Below are 17,032 nucleotides of genomic sequence, written 5' to 3'. Positions count from 1 at the left end.
TCCCTAACTCTCACAGTTACTTTGCAGGATGTCTTCGTGATAAAGCAAATACAAAGACTGGCATTATAGCTGCATAATTTACTATTTCCATCTTACAAAACACCAGACACATTGTTTCTGTATTTTAGGGAAACTAGTGTACAATTATAAACTGTACTCATTTTTAAAACACTGAAAATATATCCTGTAACAAAAGTGCCATACCAAAATTCAAGTTACACTAAACAACCATAATTATAGTCTCATGAAAGCTACATAAAGCTTTATCAAGTAAATGTAGGTGTATCTATCTATTGTTGTAAGTAAACAAATACATTACTTTAGGTAGCAAGAATCATTAACAGTCTGAACTAAAGATGGCAAGAGAAAAAGTCAGCAGCCTCAACTGTCAGGATGCCTAGTGAGACAAGAAAGGTTCTGTACAGCAACAGCATTGTCAGGATAAATAAATAGCCATAAAGTTGGCTTGTGCTGCGTGGAAGCTTGCAGATGGTGGATGAATTCCTGTCTGTCACGTTTTTTATAATACAATGACTTTTAGATATTGCTGCCAGATGGAACACAGTTTTGCATCTTGGATATAAATCTCCACGAAATACAACTTCCTTCAATGTGTTCCTTGTATGTGAAACAAAAGCAAATTCCGAGGTAGGTTTGTGAGGCTAAAGCAGATTTAAGGAAATCTGAGAGAATACAACTTAAATGCTCATTGGCTGCCTTGTTATAACTCAATTCAAAATAATGGAGTTACCTGTGTGTTCTGTATTTTTTGAGGAAAACCAGGAAAGTTATCATACAGACTTCTACAGGAAACTACATGTCATCTATTAAAAGCAAAATACATCACTGGTTGATCCAGAAGACTTTTCAAACAAACTTACTAGCAGTTTGGCAAAACTTTTGCATAACATTTATTCTTGCTTCAGTAAAACGAAATATCTGTCCCACAAGATCAAATGATAAAATTTCAGCACATGAAGCATAAATGCATTTAAACTTTGATGATAGTAATCATCTGTATCTATATCACAGAAGCACCTCGCTGTTCTCCTTGTGTTAAACGATACCTAAACAGACCTAATATCTAATCCAGAGCTAACTATACCAGCCTTTATACAAATGTGCTTTCTCAAACTATCAAGAGAGAACCTTTTGCTTTTATAATGCTTACCCATTACACTAAGCGTTCTCACGTGTGTCTGGTCTTTGTTTTTAATGCAAGCTGGTATTGCTAAGAAGAGAATAACTCTGATAGTGATGAAGTGAACTATATGACTGTAGGGGAGAATATTTTCCCATTCGATGATTTCTCACAAAGTCTGATTTGATGACAAACTTGAGTTGACTTCTCTCAGACAGCCTCAAGCACTGTTTATATGCAGATAATTCTGTGTGTGAACCCATTAGGCTTTTATGACAGTTATAATCAAATATGATTGGGAAACCTTCTGGCTTACTTGGATCCATACTTACATTGTGCTTTGTGAGGTTGGAAATGTTACTTGCTATTGCTTGTAGCCAGTCAATACAGTCTTCAGCAGAGAGACACTGAATTATTCCACTGCAAACCCCATCCACAGCAATTACTTGGAACGCATTTTGCCTATAGACATGTCAGAACAGATCAGGTCAGAAGAAAATTTCATCTGTTCTAGCATATCATCTTAACAACACTTGTAGAAATGCTTTTCTTTCAACTACAACGAAGGTCAGGCACTGAACACTGATAAATTGCTGGTATTTATAAATACCTGACATATTAAAAAGATCATGCTAAAAGGTCAACTCAGAGTATATTAAGCTTCCACAAAGCTATAAGAAATATGCCATAGACTAGCTCCACGGACCAACACTGTGACTTCAGAAGCTAAACAAGTGAAATAACTGATGCACAGCAAAGAGTTAATTCTTTAATACTGTAGATCACAGAGAAGTCAAGTGTGCACTGGACACGGAGGCAATCGTTTGAGAAATTCAGTGGGATATAGTACCTTTTTCTCAACAAGTTTTGTTTCATTTTTTTTCTAATACATTGTTTAAATACAGTAAGATTCCTGTCGGGATAATCCTTGTTGGCTTTCCTTCGTTGCACAGTCTTAACCCTCTTATAAACTACTGATAGAAAAGCTGGAGAATTCACAATCTGATCACGTAGCATTAATGATTTTTCCAATTTAATGTCTGAATATTGGATAATTAACAGAAGACACTAGAATGCCAAGAGACATCCAATGACAAAAGGAATGTCTACCTGGGTGCCTCTATCCCAGCACCAATCTGGGCATCTACACAATAATCTGTCATGTATTACAGACTGACTTTCCACATCTGAGTGCTGAGCAAGTATAGAACAAGAGAAGACTTTCAGATGCCCAAGCAGTAACAAACCTAGTTTCTTCAGTAAATAAGCCTTCTTGGCTAACAGCCTTTGGAAGGCATACACATCTCTGACTTCAAAACCTAAAAAACCCCTCAATATTAATCCATACCCCAGAGTAAGAGATCACTAAACATACAGAGAATACAAAACTCCACTGCTGGCATTCTGCTACAAACATATCCATTAAGGATCAATTTGTAGTTTAAAATTAAGTACATCTTTTAGATTCTTTGAGAATGGCTCAGGCAAACTGAGTGTTATTTTCAGTGTAAAACTGTGATGACAGTTTCTGACATTTCAAGATAGATATCCATTCTGAAAGGTTTTGGTTTTTTTTTACTTCTTAAAATTATATTCTAATTTTGTAGGATGTTGAGCTAATATCTCTCTCTACCACAAAGGTCCTTGTTGCATTCAAGTCAAGTAGTCATGACTACTTTAGTCAGGAGAGGCATTAAAAATGAGTTAAACCCATGCCTTTGCTTTTCAAGTCCCATCACAAGAACTACCTCCTATAGGAGGATTTACATATCCTAACGTGATCATGCAGAGACCAGTGGTTTATCTAAATCCATCAGCTAACTGAACAGTTTTGTTGCCTTTTCACATGGGTAGTGAATTTTCCTTAAAATTCAAAGGTACAACTGAGAGCTGCTTCTTTCAATGACTCATTTTCACTGTAATTCAGGTAAAGATTTTGAGGAAGGTTTAGTTAAAGTATCTTCAGCTAATGTAGCTAGCATTTGTTTACTACATCCTTTAGTTTAAATGGCTATAAATATAAAATAGTAAATTATTCCAGAATCAAATTCTAAATAAGTCTTTATATAAAAGGGACAGCATCATGCTCGGACAAATTTGTTGATTACCTGTCTCAGGAAAAACAGCATTACTTTCAGGACTCCACTTCTTTCTGCTTAGCCTATTGTAAGCCTATTTTAAACCCAAGTAGGAATCCAAGGAATCTATTAATGTGTGACATTAACTAGCACAAGCAAAGAACACCCATTATGTTCCAGATTCAATGGTGATGCACAAATTTCCCTCATGCTACAAACACAGTGAATTTGACACATTCAGGGCATCAAACTGTTCCCAGTGCTCCTATGTGTTTGATCTGTGCACACAGAAAACTATTCATCCAGAATGTTCTTGCCCAGGTATCAATAAGTACATACTAAAGGATGCATGGCTACCTAATCATTAGTTCTGAATGTGGTCTGTGAGGTACCTAACCTTAGACTTAGATTATTGCAAGAGTATTTTCTTGAATTAATCTACCAGCCAAAGTCCACGTTACCACACAAATCTGAAAAAGTAGGTAAATGTTCTCTATTAAAAAGAATAATTAGTTAATGAATTACTTTATAATGCAGCAAAATAGATTAATTCTTTTCTCATTCTACTGCATATCTCAGGTTCTGTGTCTTCTGGAATTCAAGAGTTATATTTGAAATTAATAAGCTTTCCAAGATTAACCTGGAGGCCCTCTGGAATTTTACATGAATACTCTCTGGAATTCATGCATCTCAAGCATCCAAACTAGAAAAAGCTAAACTATGATTATGAGGCATCATAGTGTACGTGATAATATGATGTGTTTCTGTGCCAGTCTTTTCAAATCTCTGAAATATAAGAAGTTATTAGGCTCTACATAGTGAAAACAGCCTTGTAAATATTAACTACAGAAAAGCTAATGAATTAAATTCCATTTCATTTTGCTTTCTTATTTTCAATATCCTTAATATTGCTCTTTATAGCAATCTCCTTTTAAAGTTATCTGCCTTTCTCTCGTAACAAATTTTGAGAGGGAGGCACATTTCAAAATGTTTACAGTAATTTGAAAGACTCTTACAACTGCCTTGCTAGCAACAAAAAATGTTAGCTCCATGCTTTTTTGAAGAAAATCTCACTTCCTCTCTTACATTTATACTGCATTTTTGCCTCCTTTCAGTACTCTTACTTCCTCATGTTAAACAGAATAGAAGGACACAAGGAGAAGATTATGGAATTATTGGAGTAGTTATTTGAGGCTTAAATATGAATTCAGGTATTTTGTTTTGTATAAACATACCTTTAATTTTTTTTTAGAAATTCAAATCTGAGGATTATTGCTGCTACCTAAAAATCCTTCAGTGTAATGTGCAAATTCTACGGTGTGCACTTTAAGGTTGCATTTTCTTTATGCAGAAAACTCAATTTTAAAATGCTAGATCTATGAATAGCTGAATATGTCCTAAATTTCCATGTGAGTAGTTCAATTCAGTATGTCATCTGGAGTATACAGCAGAACAGATCTCAGATTTGACTGTTATGATTTTGGGTCCTTTATGCTTCATGTTCTTAATTATTTCTATTTCAATCATTGTTAACCATTGACCTGAAGGTTTTCACAGAGTTTAACAGAAAAACCCTCCTGCTTCTGTGGTGACTATGTCGTGTTCCCTTTCAGTTCAGCCAACAAGCCATTCTAGCCTTGGTTTATACCTTAACTCCCTGAGCCAGCTGCTGTTTCTCAATAAAACAAAGATCATGAAGCCAAGTAAATATGATTTTGCTATTACCAGTCAAAAGCTGGAGGCTGTTTTTAGCTTCACAGTTATCTACTGGAGAAACAACTATTGCCTAATTTGCTTTCATTTCAGCTCTGTGAATAGGAAAAAGGCTGGCAGAACTAGGTAGTGAACTCCTAAGAAACAACAATCCTTAGAATTAACTGAAGCTTTAGAAGATCTTCGTGAAACTTCCACAAGTTTGCTCAGAATCAATCAGAAAGAAGCTGGCTGTGATGAAGAATAAAATTCACCCCATGCAAACTCCAGACTGAGGTTTAAGAACGTTCCTCTTCCCCTGGTTTCTGGGGAGATCATAAACCCACCCCTGGGGGCAGATGGTATCAGCTGACTGTGAGAAACACTGGAAAGGCATAACAGCAGCATAACAACAGTAAAAAGATATTGGGGAGGTTCTTTCTCAAAATAGTCTTTTCATAAATATTAATGAACCTTTTCTGTATTAATTAGGCAATTTTACATGTGTATGACTGGAGGAACAGGAAATTTTAACTGCTAATGCCTGATGAACCAACAGGGTATAGTGTAACACACTACTCTTCCCAGAGTCACACATCTAAGCTGGCAGACAAGAAGGCTACATGGGAAAGCCAGAGTTTCTTTCAATTAGTAAGGCCTCATAGCCTCACAAATGATTTGTCCTTCGTGCTTATTTTAAGAGTTAATGTTTCTGCTGGGTTAGAAGTAGTAGCAATAGAGAAACATGCTCTATAACTGTAGACAGCTGCCCTCCAGTTCATGACTTACATGCTGAAACACCCAGAATTGCTTAGTATTAGAACCTCATATCTATACAGATGATAAATTAATCCACACAAACCTAGGTATTTAATACTTAACTTTTTAACAAATATGATCCTATTTTTTAGTGACTTGTTGGATTTTGTAGCTACTTTCTGTTATATTTAAATCCATAACAGTTGAAAAACAGTAGTCATTCCAGAATATTCTTGTTTTCCTTTTTGATTTTGTCTCATTTTACTAGGATAATATTAAATAAAACAACAACAACATGTAGGTCTATATGATGCAACAAGTTTAAACATGACTATGAACTTTGGACAGCTTCGCCAGTGATGGGGAGACAAAATTCAATGGTAATAAATGCAAAGTAACCCATATAGGGAAAAGTAACCTTAGTTACATATAAGTGACAAAGAACCTTACTGCAGTTATGAACATTAAGGAAGGAAATGCAAGAGTTACTACAAACAATCCTCTGAAAACCACCACCTTAGTGCTCAGGGGCAATGAAAAGATTACTGTGATGTATTAGGCAAGAACAGAGAAAAAAAAAAAACCAACATCATTAGGCCTTAATATAAATCAAGAGAGATCCTCTTTACAGTCGTGATCACTTTGTTTCATAGAAGATATATTAGAATTATAAAGAAAAGAGAGAGAATAAAAAGGATAATCAGAGCTATGGAAGGGTTTTCCCTAAAAGGAAATAATGAAAAAAGGAAAGGAAACTGAAAATGGAAATGGAAAGGAAAAATGGGAAGGAAATAATCCTTCAAACTGCAAAACAGAAGACAATCATCTAAAGTTATGAAAATGTAAATCAAGAATGCTCATTTATAATTTCCCTTGATACAAGGGTCAGCATCCAGAATCCAGCCTCTTCTTCCTCCTGGGGAACCAGCTGTGGGATGTGGGATCAGGCTGCTGTGACAGAGCTTGAGCTGGGATCCTGTCTGTCTCTTCACTCTAGGGATCAGCACATCAGCTCAGGCTCTCCCCCTTGGTCCTTGCCTGAGTTTGGCTGCAGCTGTGTCTGTGCCTGGATATACATTTCGTTCATTCAGAGCCAACCTGTGGGCTTACTTCTCAGTCAGACCCGAGGCCCACCTCACCATGATGGACTCATCTGAAGACCACTCCTAGAATGGCTTTGCTCCTCCAGTGGGGGCAGTCGGATGGGGCCCTTGCTGCATGGACACCCATTCAGGCTTGCTGCCAACCCCTGCTCTTGGCTTGTCTTCTCCATGGGGCAGCCAGCCCTTGCTGCTCCCAGACAACAAGATTATTACACCCAATGAAGTTACTAGGTGAGAGATTTAATGCAAACAAGATGAAGTGCATTTTAAAAACACAATGACATTGCAGAGCTCAATGCCACAGCACACTACAAAAACCAAAGGTAAAAAAAAAAAACCACAAAACATCTTAGAAAGAAGCTTTTGAGGACATTAGCAGTTACTAAATACGATGACTCACATACAAATCTCAAACTGAGAAACGTGCTGACCACTAGGTGCAAGAGGAAATACCACACATCTTCCCCACATGCCTGGTCTTGGCTGATGTTAAAGCAGAATATGGGCTGAGGTGGACTTAGACCTTTATGAAAGCTCCTATGTCTCATTTTTCTGGCAGCTGCAGTGGAACCAATAATGCCGTTCCTCAACAAAGCAACTCCCTAAGTCTTGTACCTGTCAACCAAGAAGTCAAGTTTCTAGTTTCTGAACTTCTTTACCTGCACAAATCTGATCCTGGAAGGTACTGGGAAAACCGTGAATGAAGAAGTGGAATTAATCGGAGATCACACCACCTTTTTTCCCACCTAAGTCCTGGGGATGCTGGCCATGAGGAACAGGACAATGTATCCTGAAAAACATTGATAAGACAACCTTCTCAGTTTTGGGCTTTATTATAATTACTTAGCAGATTTGGAAAGAAAGATATAGACTCCAAAGACTTTATATTTCATTTGGCATTGTGTTCCACTTTCCCCAAATTGTTTGGTATCAGTTTTGCTAGCATTGGAGAGATTCTGAACTTTTCCTCACAAATCTATATAAACAAATCTATATAAACCTCAACATCAATATGCTTAGGGGAAGTGTGAGGAACAGTATTCTAAAAACCCTAAGGAAAACAGATTGTGTCCTTTTTTTTGAAATGACTAGTCATGAACAGAAGGGAATATTTTCTATATATCACGTTATCAGCTACTAGTTTTATATCTGTACCCTGAATAAAGGTGATCTCTAAATTATTCACTACACATTCATAATTCTGTTGTTCTTGTAGCCCCATGCACATTTTTATACGTATCTATTGTAATGACATCACCTCAAAACCTAGTAATTGCAGATGGGATTTAATGGGACGAGAATTATTTAGTCAAAACTACATGCTTATGATGAATATTTTGGTTTTACCTATTTCCACAAGACATTACTTACATCAAAATTGAACTTTATCATGTCTATGATCATAGCTACAGAGAATGGCAATTTAAATATCTACAGTCTAATTTCATGAGTATTTTTACAGAACACAGATTTGAATGAGAAATGCTTATAAAAAGTGAAATGATAATTTATTTTTAAAAATCTGACACCTCTTCCTTTCTTATAAAGTGCTATGCAAAACAGTGATAGTGATGATGTTATTTTTCTGAAGGAGCATGATTCTCACTGAAATGTATGCAGTACTTTCCTTACATCAATAAAATTGTACCTGTCAATCCTGCATCATTTACAATTTTTTAAACCCAGACTTCATAATTTTTCTTCCCTATATCCTCTATAAAACAAGCATTATAAAAAATAAGTACACCTTCTATTTTTCTAGAGTGTGGATTTTGTGTAAGATCTATGGAAATATACAGCTTTGCAAACTTGAACTTTACTTCTACATATATATGCTCGTATATCTTTCATGTACATAAAAGATCACTGTGAACATCAATTTAGCTGAACTGCAGGCTTTTCATAAGTAGATTCACTTACTGAAAACATTGAACCTCTGGTGGAACATTGCATAGATTCAATCCAAATAAATTAATGATTGGCTAGGCAGACTAAGATAGGATGTTGTTTCGAACATTGTCTTGAATTTTTAATGTTTTCTGTCTTCTTTCAGGAACCTTTTTTTAGATATGAATAAACTTAAGGAAAAAGCTGAATTATGACAAAAAGTTTAGAGGCAAACTGTAGGCCTAGATGTGGCTGCAACAGAAATATTAACCCTCCCTTTAGCCTGCATAACTCTGAATATTGAAAAAAAGATGAAAATCAGTCCTATCTGCTCCAAATTCTGAGTCAGAAGTCTCCTCCATGCATATCACCAAGACTATAAATTAAGAAATAGACTATGGCCATTAATCATAATGTGTTTTAGAGACCATTCTGAGAAAAAAAGACCATGACATAAAAGTTGTACATGATTTAGGAATTCATCCAGAGGTCTCACTTGGTTTTATGAAGAATTCTATTCCTGTTAGAAGGGGACATCCAAGATAAGAACTACATCCCAGTCTTCAGTGAAGAATTTAATTTAAGGTGAAAGATACACTTGTGATGCCTGATTGTATTATTTAAACTAAGTGAAAAAAAAATAATTTCAGTAAATTATTAACAGCTCAGATAGGAACTGTAGCTAATTTAGATCAGTTTCAACATCTGCAGAAATAGGATTCACAAGTGGAAGTATGGTTTTGTATCCTAAAAGCAAAGTCAGAAATTAAGTGGCTAGCAAAATAAGTTTAGGATCTGTTGCATAGTTTTTTTACATGCATACATATATGGACTGTTGAGGTAAGTCTGTTTCTGATGTTGTTGCACTAGTTTAATATATATATGTTTATTTATTTGACCTGCAATAAGACACCAATTTTATTAAGTGTAAGTTACCAGAAGTAAAATGTTCTCACCTTAAAAATTGGCAAAAAAATATACCCAAATCATCCTTTGCCAAAAGTTTTAGATAATAAATGAAACAAAAATAATAGAAAAAATATTCTAAAAGTTTTCTACCTTTTCTTTAAATAGCTTTAATTTCATTTGAATAATTGTAATATTCCTATGCTGCAGAAACAATCTGGAGGAAAAAATAATAAACTGCAAAATCCCTATTGCCCAGGTAAAAATAGTAATCACATCTATCAAGGCACAATCTCAGCTGGTATAACTTGTCATACCTTCACAGCCATAATATCTGGCTACTCTTTTTGCCCCTATCTCCAATGTTAGAGTTCCTCTCATTTCCTGTCCTTTATTAGTTACTTCCACTTAGTTATTATAGTATTATTCTTCTGTGCAATTCCATCAAAGAAATGGAAGCTCTTACTGTGTTGTTGGGGTGATAGTTGAGATGCAAACCACTGTCACACAGAGGAGAGGATGTGCCACTGCTCTGGTCACTGGGGGCACCTAATACAAACATGAATACACACAAAAAAAATCTTCATTAATCTGTAATGCTATAATTCAGATTTGTGTATATGTATGCATTTCTCCTCTTCCTACATGTTTTGTTATATCTAAGACTCATTTACTTTGTCCATTCAGCCAATATGTGGTTTGAGTGGAGTGCCTTCTTAAGCTGAGTGGAGGCTCAAATATCCCTCCCTTGGTGCTTGGCTTAAAAAAGCTAATAATCTGTTTCATAAGGGAAAAACCCAAAGCTTTTTGAAAATTTGATAATAAAAGGGAAGTGTGTAGCTCCTCACTCACTTTTCACTTGAAGGAACTAGTCAGGTGAAGCTTTTGTTCCTCTCAATGAAATTTAGAACTCTAACTGTTCTTGTAAGCAGTTTAGGAAATGACAGTGCTACACCTTAACCACAACATGACAGCACTGATGTAAATGCATGTTTGCATGTGTTACTCAGGGTCCTTCGTGGTACCACAACCTTTCACAAAAGGGACAAATGTACAGGCACACATTTTCATTTAAGAATATGGTGTTCCAATTTTTTTCTTGTCTTCCTAAAATTTAATATCTAGGTGAAAGATAAAGGAAGTATTTCAACAAATGACTGTATAAAATACTAATCCATCATTTAGTTTATTTAATTCTTACTAACTTAAAAACAAAGTCTAGAAGTATTGAAATCAAATATTTGTTGTTATGTTGCTCAAAAATTAAGCAATTCATTTCACCCTCCTAGGAGCAAGAAGCAGAAGGAAAGCAGCAGTGACAAAAGGCAGAGGCTGACATAAATATGTTTAGATATGCTGCTACTGTCTATAATTATGCACCCACACTTACAATTTAATATAATTAAAGGAAGGCAGATGTCTCCATATGCCTCTCATGGGGCTAGTTGACTAAAACTCAGTTGGACTTAAACAAAATACTAATCATCCCAGAGTAATTTATTTTTAGGTCGACAGACACCTCCACCAAAGCCTCTGAATTTTAAATGGTAAAGTTAAGCCCTTTAAACACACACACACTGTCTCATTTTCACATTTACAAGACAAGACTCTTTCAGACTAAAGTGTTATCTGATACTGTCTGAAAAACTGCTTTTAAAGACCCTGCATCAGGATGTGAGCTACCGTAAACTAACATAATTCCACTGTTTTACCTGCAACTTTGCTGATTCACACCAGCCAATTGCCTGGTGATCTGTTTTTCAAGCAAAAATAGCAATTTTTTGCTAAGCTGAATGTTACTACAAGACCTGGCAATACAAGCAGCTCATATTCAGGCAGCAATTCAAACCAAAAATAAAGCTGCTGTCAATCACTTTTAATGCACAGTAGCTTCAGAAGCTACAAGCCTTCAAGAGCACTGAATTGACTTTTCTTTTGGCCAAGGACTAAAGGCTTACATGCACAATCTTCATTCAGTGGCAGTTTGAGAAATGCAGGTGCTCTTTTCAGAAAGGACACAGTTAGGGTCACCTCCTCCCCTGCGTTGCGAAGAACCTGAACCTGGAAGAGAAACACAGACAGGACATCTTGAAACATAAGCAATGCCACACAGCTTTCACATACCAGAACACAACTGCTTAGCAATTTATTACAATTTTTTTTTTTTTTTTTTTTTTTAAGATGTAAAAGCTTGCTATGTGCTTGTCTGTTGTGTTTCCAGTCACATGTGGAGGTAGTGGGGGGAAGGAGCAATGGCATCCTATAATATCACCAGCTTTCCTCTGTGCTATTGCACAGCTTGCTCCCTGACCCTGCTCAGTTGTGCACCTCCTTCTTTCAGATCTGCCAGCATCCACACTAGCATGTTTTTATAAACAAACAAACAAACAAACAAAAACCCCAGCTATTCTTCACACTACCACCCCCCCTCCAGGGGCTGTCTCATAAATCTCCAACCAAAACAATATCAGTAGTTTCCACAGCTGTGCCATAATCCTACGAGTAAATCTTTCCAACAGCCAGAGTTAAATTTAGCCGAAGCACTCCAGCATGGATGAGAGACCTAATCTTCCTTCCAGCCACAGAGGAAAAGGACTGAATTTAAGCCTTAAGTCTTAGATAAGCACAAGCTTGGGTTTTGCCAAAGGGCAGCTTGCATTTTGGACACAGGAATGGGTAAACCACCTCTCTACCTGTGAATGCTTTTAGCTTTCCTCTACTCTCCTACAATTGCTCCTGGGCTCTTGTTCATGACCTTAGCTTTTCTCAGCTAGCTAGACACTTCAAGAATACACGTGAAGAAGCAGAGCTGAGAAAGGGAACCCCAGGCATCTCCCCAGGGTGGCACAAAGCAGCTAGGTAAATGCTACATGTAACACCAGAGGAGTAACAGTCTAATTGGTTTATAACATGAGAGCTAAGAAGAATGAGGTCACATAACTCTGCTTCAGAGAACAACCATCAACTGTTCTTCTGGCTCTGTAAGTTCAAAACTCTTCAAGGGTTGGTTTAATTTGGGGTTCCAAACACAGAAGATTGCTCCATGCCTCTATGGGAGGGGCTGTGCTCATAGGATGTGGAGTGTTCACAGAGCTGCTACACAGTGACACATTAGACAAACACTTTAAACTAGCATGTATCTGTTCCCTTTTCTGCTGTGTTTTTGTGCTAGCTGGATAACACACAGGTCACCTCTCTGCCACGCTCGAGCTTGTGAGAAAGCCTCGTAAATAATTTGTGGAGGAATGCTATTCTTTAACCTATGCCTATCAACAGCCTAACCCACACATTTAATCACATTCATGTACATAACTATATGCAGGGATGTTTTCACATAGAACCACTGCATTGAAACAGTTCTTCAAGAAAAAAAACCATGCTTTTGCCTTTAAACACTACACTTCCTACTCCACACTGGTTGCTACAGCAGAGGAATAACATTATGACAGAATATTTGATTCAGTATCTGAAACCCACTCTGAAATTTTAGGCACTTTATTGTTTACAGCAGCACAATGATTGTCAAGGAACAATTTGCAGTGTAGTGTATTTCTATATAGGTGTGCAAATATACATCACAACAATGATCATCAATTTAAACTGTCTGTAACACAAGACCCTTGGACAAACACTTCTCACTTCTGATATGTTTTATACCTTATAATTTGTAAACAGTACATAGAAAGAAGATGACTTGCAATCTGTCAAACAGTAGATCAAGACTCCAAAGTCCTGAGCTCCATCAGAGAAACCATATTGTGTCATCAGCTTCATAGAAAATTCATCCTTCACTTTTAGGAAGCAGTCACACAGTTTAGAATAGCCATAGCCAAAGCAGAAACGTACAGGCACATATTCTCTACTGAAACAACAGATGTGGGTAGACAAAGTGAAGAAAAAATACAGCTAGCTTCTGCCTTTTAAAAACCACTTCTTTTAACTCAGAAAAGGGGAAGAAATAAGTGGAGAAGTTACAACATTACCAACTTTAATTTATAAATTCACCTTTTAAGGTACCTGAGGGTAAGTAAATATATAACCTGTGAAAGGAGCTGAGGCAGTAAACTCTGCCACTGAATCTTTCTTCTGCCAAAAGTAAAACAAGCCACAAGGTCTACCTGATTTCATTTGATAATCTACTGTTCTGTAAAGGCTAGAAGTATTCTACTGTGAGCTTTTCCTCCAGCACCTCTCTCTTTCTCAAACCTCTTTATCTCATAGGATGAAGAATTTAAACTGGTACACATTTCAGTTGAAATCAGCAATATTTAGTTAACTGAAGCATGTTTTGGATTGTAATCCAGAAAGTGACGAGATTTTGACATGTGGAATGAAAGCTAAAAAGAGAGAAAAGATTAAAAAAGAAAACTACTAAGTAATGTTTACAACAAAGAGATGAGCTATTGAGTCCATTTCACTTACTTTCTAGTCATTAACAAAGTCATTCTTGGAAATAAGGTTAGCTGAAGAAAATGGGATTTTAAATTACATTTTTTTTTGTCTTTTTCTAGCTTTCAGTTGAAAGTTTTACTGTTATTTTAAATTTTTTGTCTTTATTTTACATAAGAAATGAAGAATTCCTGAACTGTTATAAATCAAGCATGCCTTACAGGATTCATTTACTTTATGTCCTCATTCAGCATACAACCATGTCATACTGCTGGTCCTCCACACGGAGAATGAGTTACAATAAGATATCTACTTCTTCTGATGAGTGCTTTTAGTGGTACACCATAACAGCTCGTGTTCATGAAGGCAAAATTGATAACTTTTACCCAAAAAAAGAGAACAACCAAAAGTAATGCAACTAATTGTTATGGGAAGTTATTTTTATGAAAAAAGCTCCACACACTTGAAAATATGGAGTCAAACATTTTTTTCTGGAAGATATAATACAGTATAAAGTCCTAGAGTTTTACACACGAGTGGAATTCTACCAACAGTCAGAGATATCGGCTTATTAATCGTTTCTTCTCTCTTCCTCATTGCCTAACAGTTCAGCTAAAACCTTTATAGAGCTATTTTGGTAAAACGAGGGCTGCGTGATTGTAAACATAGTGCTTCTGCAGGCTTAATAAAGGTACATTCATGAAAAAATAACTTATCTACATAAGTATATCCACGTGGACCTGAAGAACTAGAGGCATATTCCACTAACAAAGCAGTAATGAGCTGTTACCACTGAAGCAAATTAATGAACATACTGAAGAAACCAGTTGTCAATCATGATATAATTTTTAGATAAAGAAATGGATAGATATCTGCTCAGCCATCCTGCTCTCTTACTTAGAAGCAAGCTCCTTCACATTTCTTGCATATACATTGCCAATACGTTGTCAAGCAAGCACTGGCACTGACAACATGTGTGTTTGTTAGTTCTGGCAGTGATAATTCTAGAACTATTCAAAGGTTACTTTCAAAGGTAAGAGGGAGATAGAATATCTAAATTCTTTATACGCCTTTTCCAGGTTTACAGCATATTTTGTGATTTATAAGGAAATCTCAGAGCTAGGTTGATCAGAGTAACTAACACCAGATTTTTTTGCCAGTACCATCACATATTGTACACATGACAAAAATGACAGAAGACTAAAAAGCTAGGGACTACTTTCTGCTTCCTGCAAACAATGAAGCTCTCTTAAGAGTTTGAAGTCATTTAGAAGATTTTCAAGACTTTTCTCATTTTCCAATGCCTCCTTCTATATTTTGATATATTTATGTTAAATCCTCTAAATTCCTCACACGTTAGTCCGCAAATCAGAAAAAAAAGTGCGGTTTGATTAGTTTCTTACCCCCCTCCCCACCCCCTGCTCCACCCCCAAAATCAGTAGGAAGGTGTATTTTTAAATAGAAAAAAAACAGGGAACCATGGAGGTCTTGATTAACTGATGGTTGAACCGTGGCATTGAAGTGGTACCACTTTTTTCAATAGAAAAAATAGTATCAGGTCATTGGCAAAAACGTGGTAATTTTATTCTACCTCCACTTCTTATTCTACAGAACCATGTCTGGACCTTCCAAAAATAAATTTTACCAGGGACACTTCATAAAATTGTTGATTGATCACTGCTTTCCATGATGTTCTCCACCCCTCACAAAAATATTCCAACATTGGGTAGAATAAAACTAACTTTTATCATTTTGTTAAAATTAGTTATTTACTTGATAAGTGACTAACCCACAATTAATTGGCTTCTTTTCAAAATACAAAGTAGCTATTTTTAAGAGATATATTTTTTAAGCTATTTTAAGAAATAGTGCTTCTATAGCAACTGTAGATTGGACATATAGTACATTATTACTATGGAAGTAACCAAAGATAACGCTAGTCACAAATAACAATTCTTATTAGTCCCACAACAGAATTAAAGCCTAATCCACACTGTGGATAAATGGTCAAAAAATTCCCAATATTAATGAAACGCAGTTGTACTAGTAAGAGATTTTCAATTCATTACTGCTGATAGAGGAGGTATTTCTAAATGGAAATTTAAAAAAAAAAATTAAAGTATTTTCCATTATATGTGAAAAGATATAAACGGACTGAATTTCTAGAAAGTAAAAAAGAAACATAATTTTGGAAGGAATTTTAATTTTCAATAAATATAGAAACATTATTTCAAAATCTTCAAACCAAAAATGCAGTAACTTCCTATATTATTATATTTTTTTTTATCTCATATGAAGAGTTTGGTGAAGGTGAGATAAATTCATATTGCTAAATCCGGGGAATATTTGCCTGAAAAAAAAATTAACTTAGTAGTAATCCAAACATTTTCAAAGTCTAACAAAATTGTATGTATCTCCCTAATGTAAGCCATGAAAAAACTCCCTTTGGAAGTCATCTGTACGTCTATGCATTCAACCTGACAATTTCTAATGCACCCCAGATTGTGGAAAATACATAAGTAGGCATCATTAAAAAGATTTCTTTTTTCTCTGTATCATTGAAAAGTACTAATTTGTTTTATTTCCAGAGGGTGCACTGACTATTGAAGATGTATATATTTTTTTAAAAAAGCCCTAGATTTTTAATAGTTTTGAGATCTTCTACAAACCCTTAGATTTCAGGTATATGAATTCACCTAACTATATCAGATTCTGATATATTTTATTCTGTTAAAAATGAACAGTAGTAATGAACACAAACAGAAACATTCAAAACTGTCAATAAACTCTCATATGGAAACCAGAAGCTTACACCAGTGTATATACATCCCTACATAAAGTGAGAATATTCACGAGTGAAGTGAGACAGGCAAAAATAACTTGTGCCTGTCTGAACCAGTAGCTATGTGAAATACTGAAATTAAAAGAGCCATAGTTCTGGAGCAACAGTGTCTGTGTTTCCATGAAATTATTGTAATGACTGCAAGAGAGTCATCCGAATTTTATGGTGATGTGTGATATTGCTGAACAAAATCTCTACATAATAATAATAGTAGCCTGGATTTTTAATAAAGTCT

The 17,032-nt window shown here is 35.7% G+C and overlaps 1 protein-coding gene across 1 annotated transcript in view; it reads right to left on the bottom strand.

Annotated features, from left to right (window-relative positions):
- Positions 1 to 1,473: 1,473 nt before the first annotated feature.
- Positions 1,474 to 17,032, bottom strand: part of SNTG1 (syntrophin, gamma 1) — a gene marked incomplete at its 3' end in the record, with an annotated part of 62,766 nt that continues 47,207 nt past the window's right edge. The window contains exons 7-10 of the mRNA XM_008940461.1: positions 11,525 to 11,627; positions 10,033 to 10,115; positions 7,433 to 7,563; positions 1,474 to 1,603 (exon numbers count right to left, since the gene is read on the bottom strand). Coding sequence (XP_008938709.1) covers positions 1,474 to 1,603; positions 7,433 to 7,563; positions 10,033 to 10,115; positions 11,525 to 11,627 — 447 coding nt within the window. The remainder of the gene's footprint in view (positions 1,604 to 7,432; positions 7,564 to 10,032; positions 10,116 to 11,524; positions 11,628 to 17,032) is intronic.

The sequence above is a fragment of the Merops nubicus genome, unplaced genomic scaffold (assembly GCF_000691845.1).
Source record: "Merops nubicus isolate BGI_N331 unplaced genomic scaffold, ASM69184v1 scaffold740, whole genome shotgun sequence".
Taxonomy (NCBI): domain Eukaryota; kingdom Metazoa; phylum Chordata; class Aves; order Coraciiformes; family Meropidae; genus Merops; species Merops nubicus.
The sequence above is the reverse complement of the archived record's forward strand: the minus strand, read 5'-3'. Positions and strand labels throughout refer to the sequence as shown.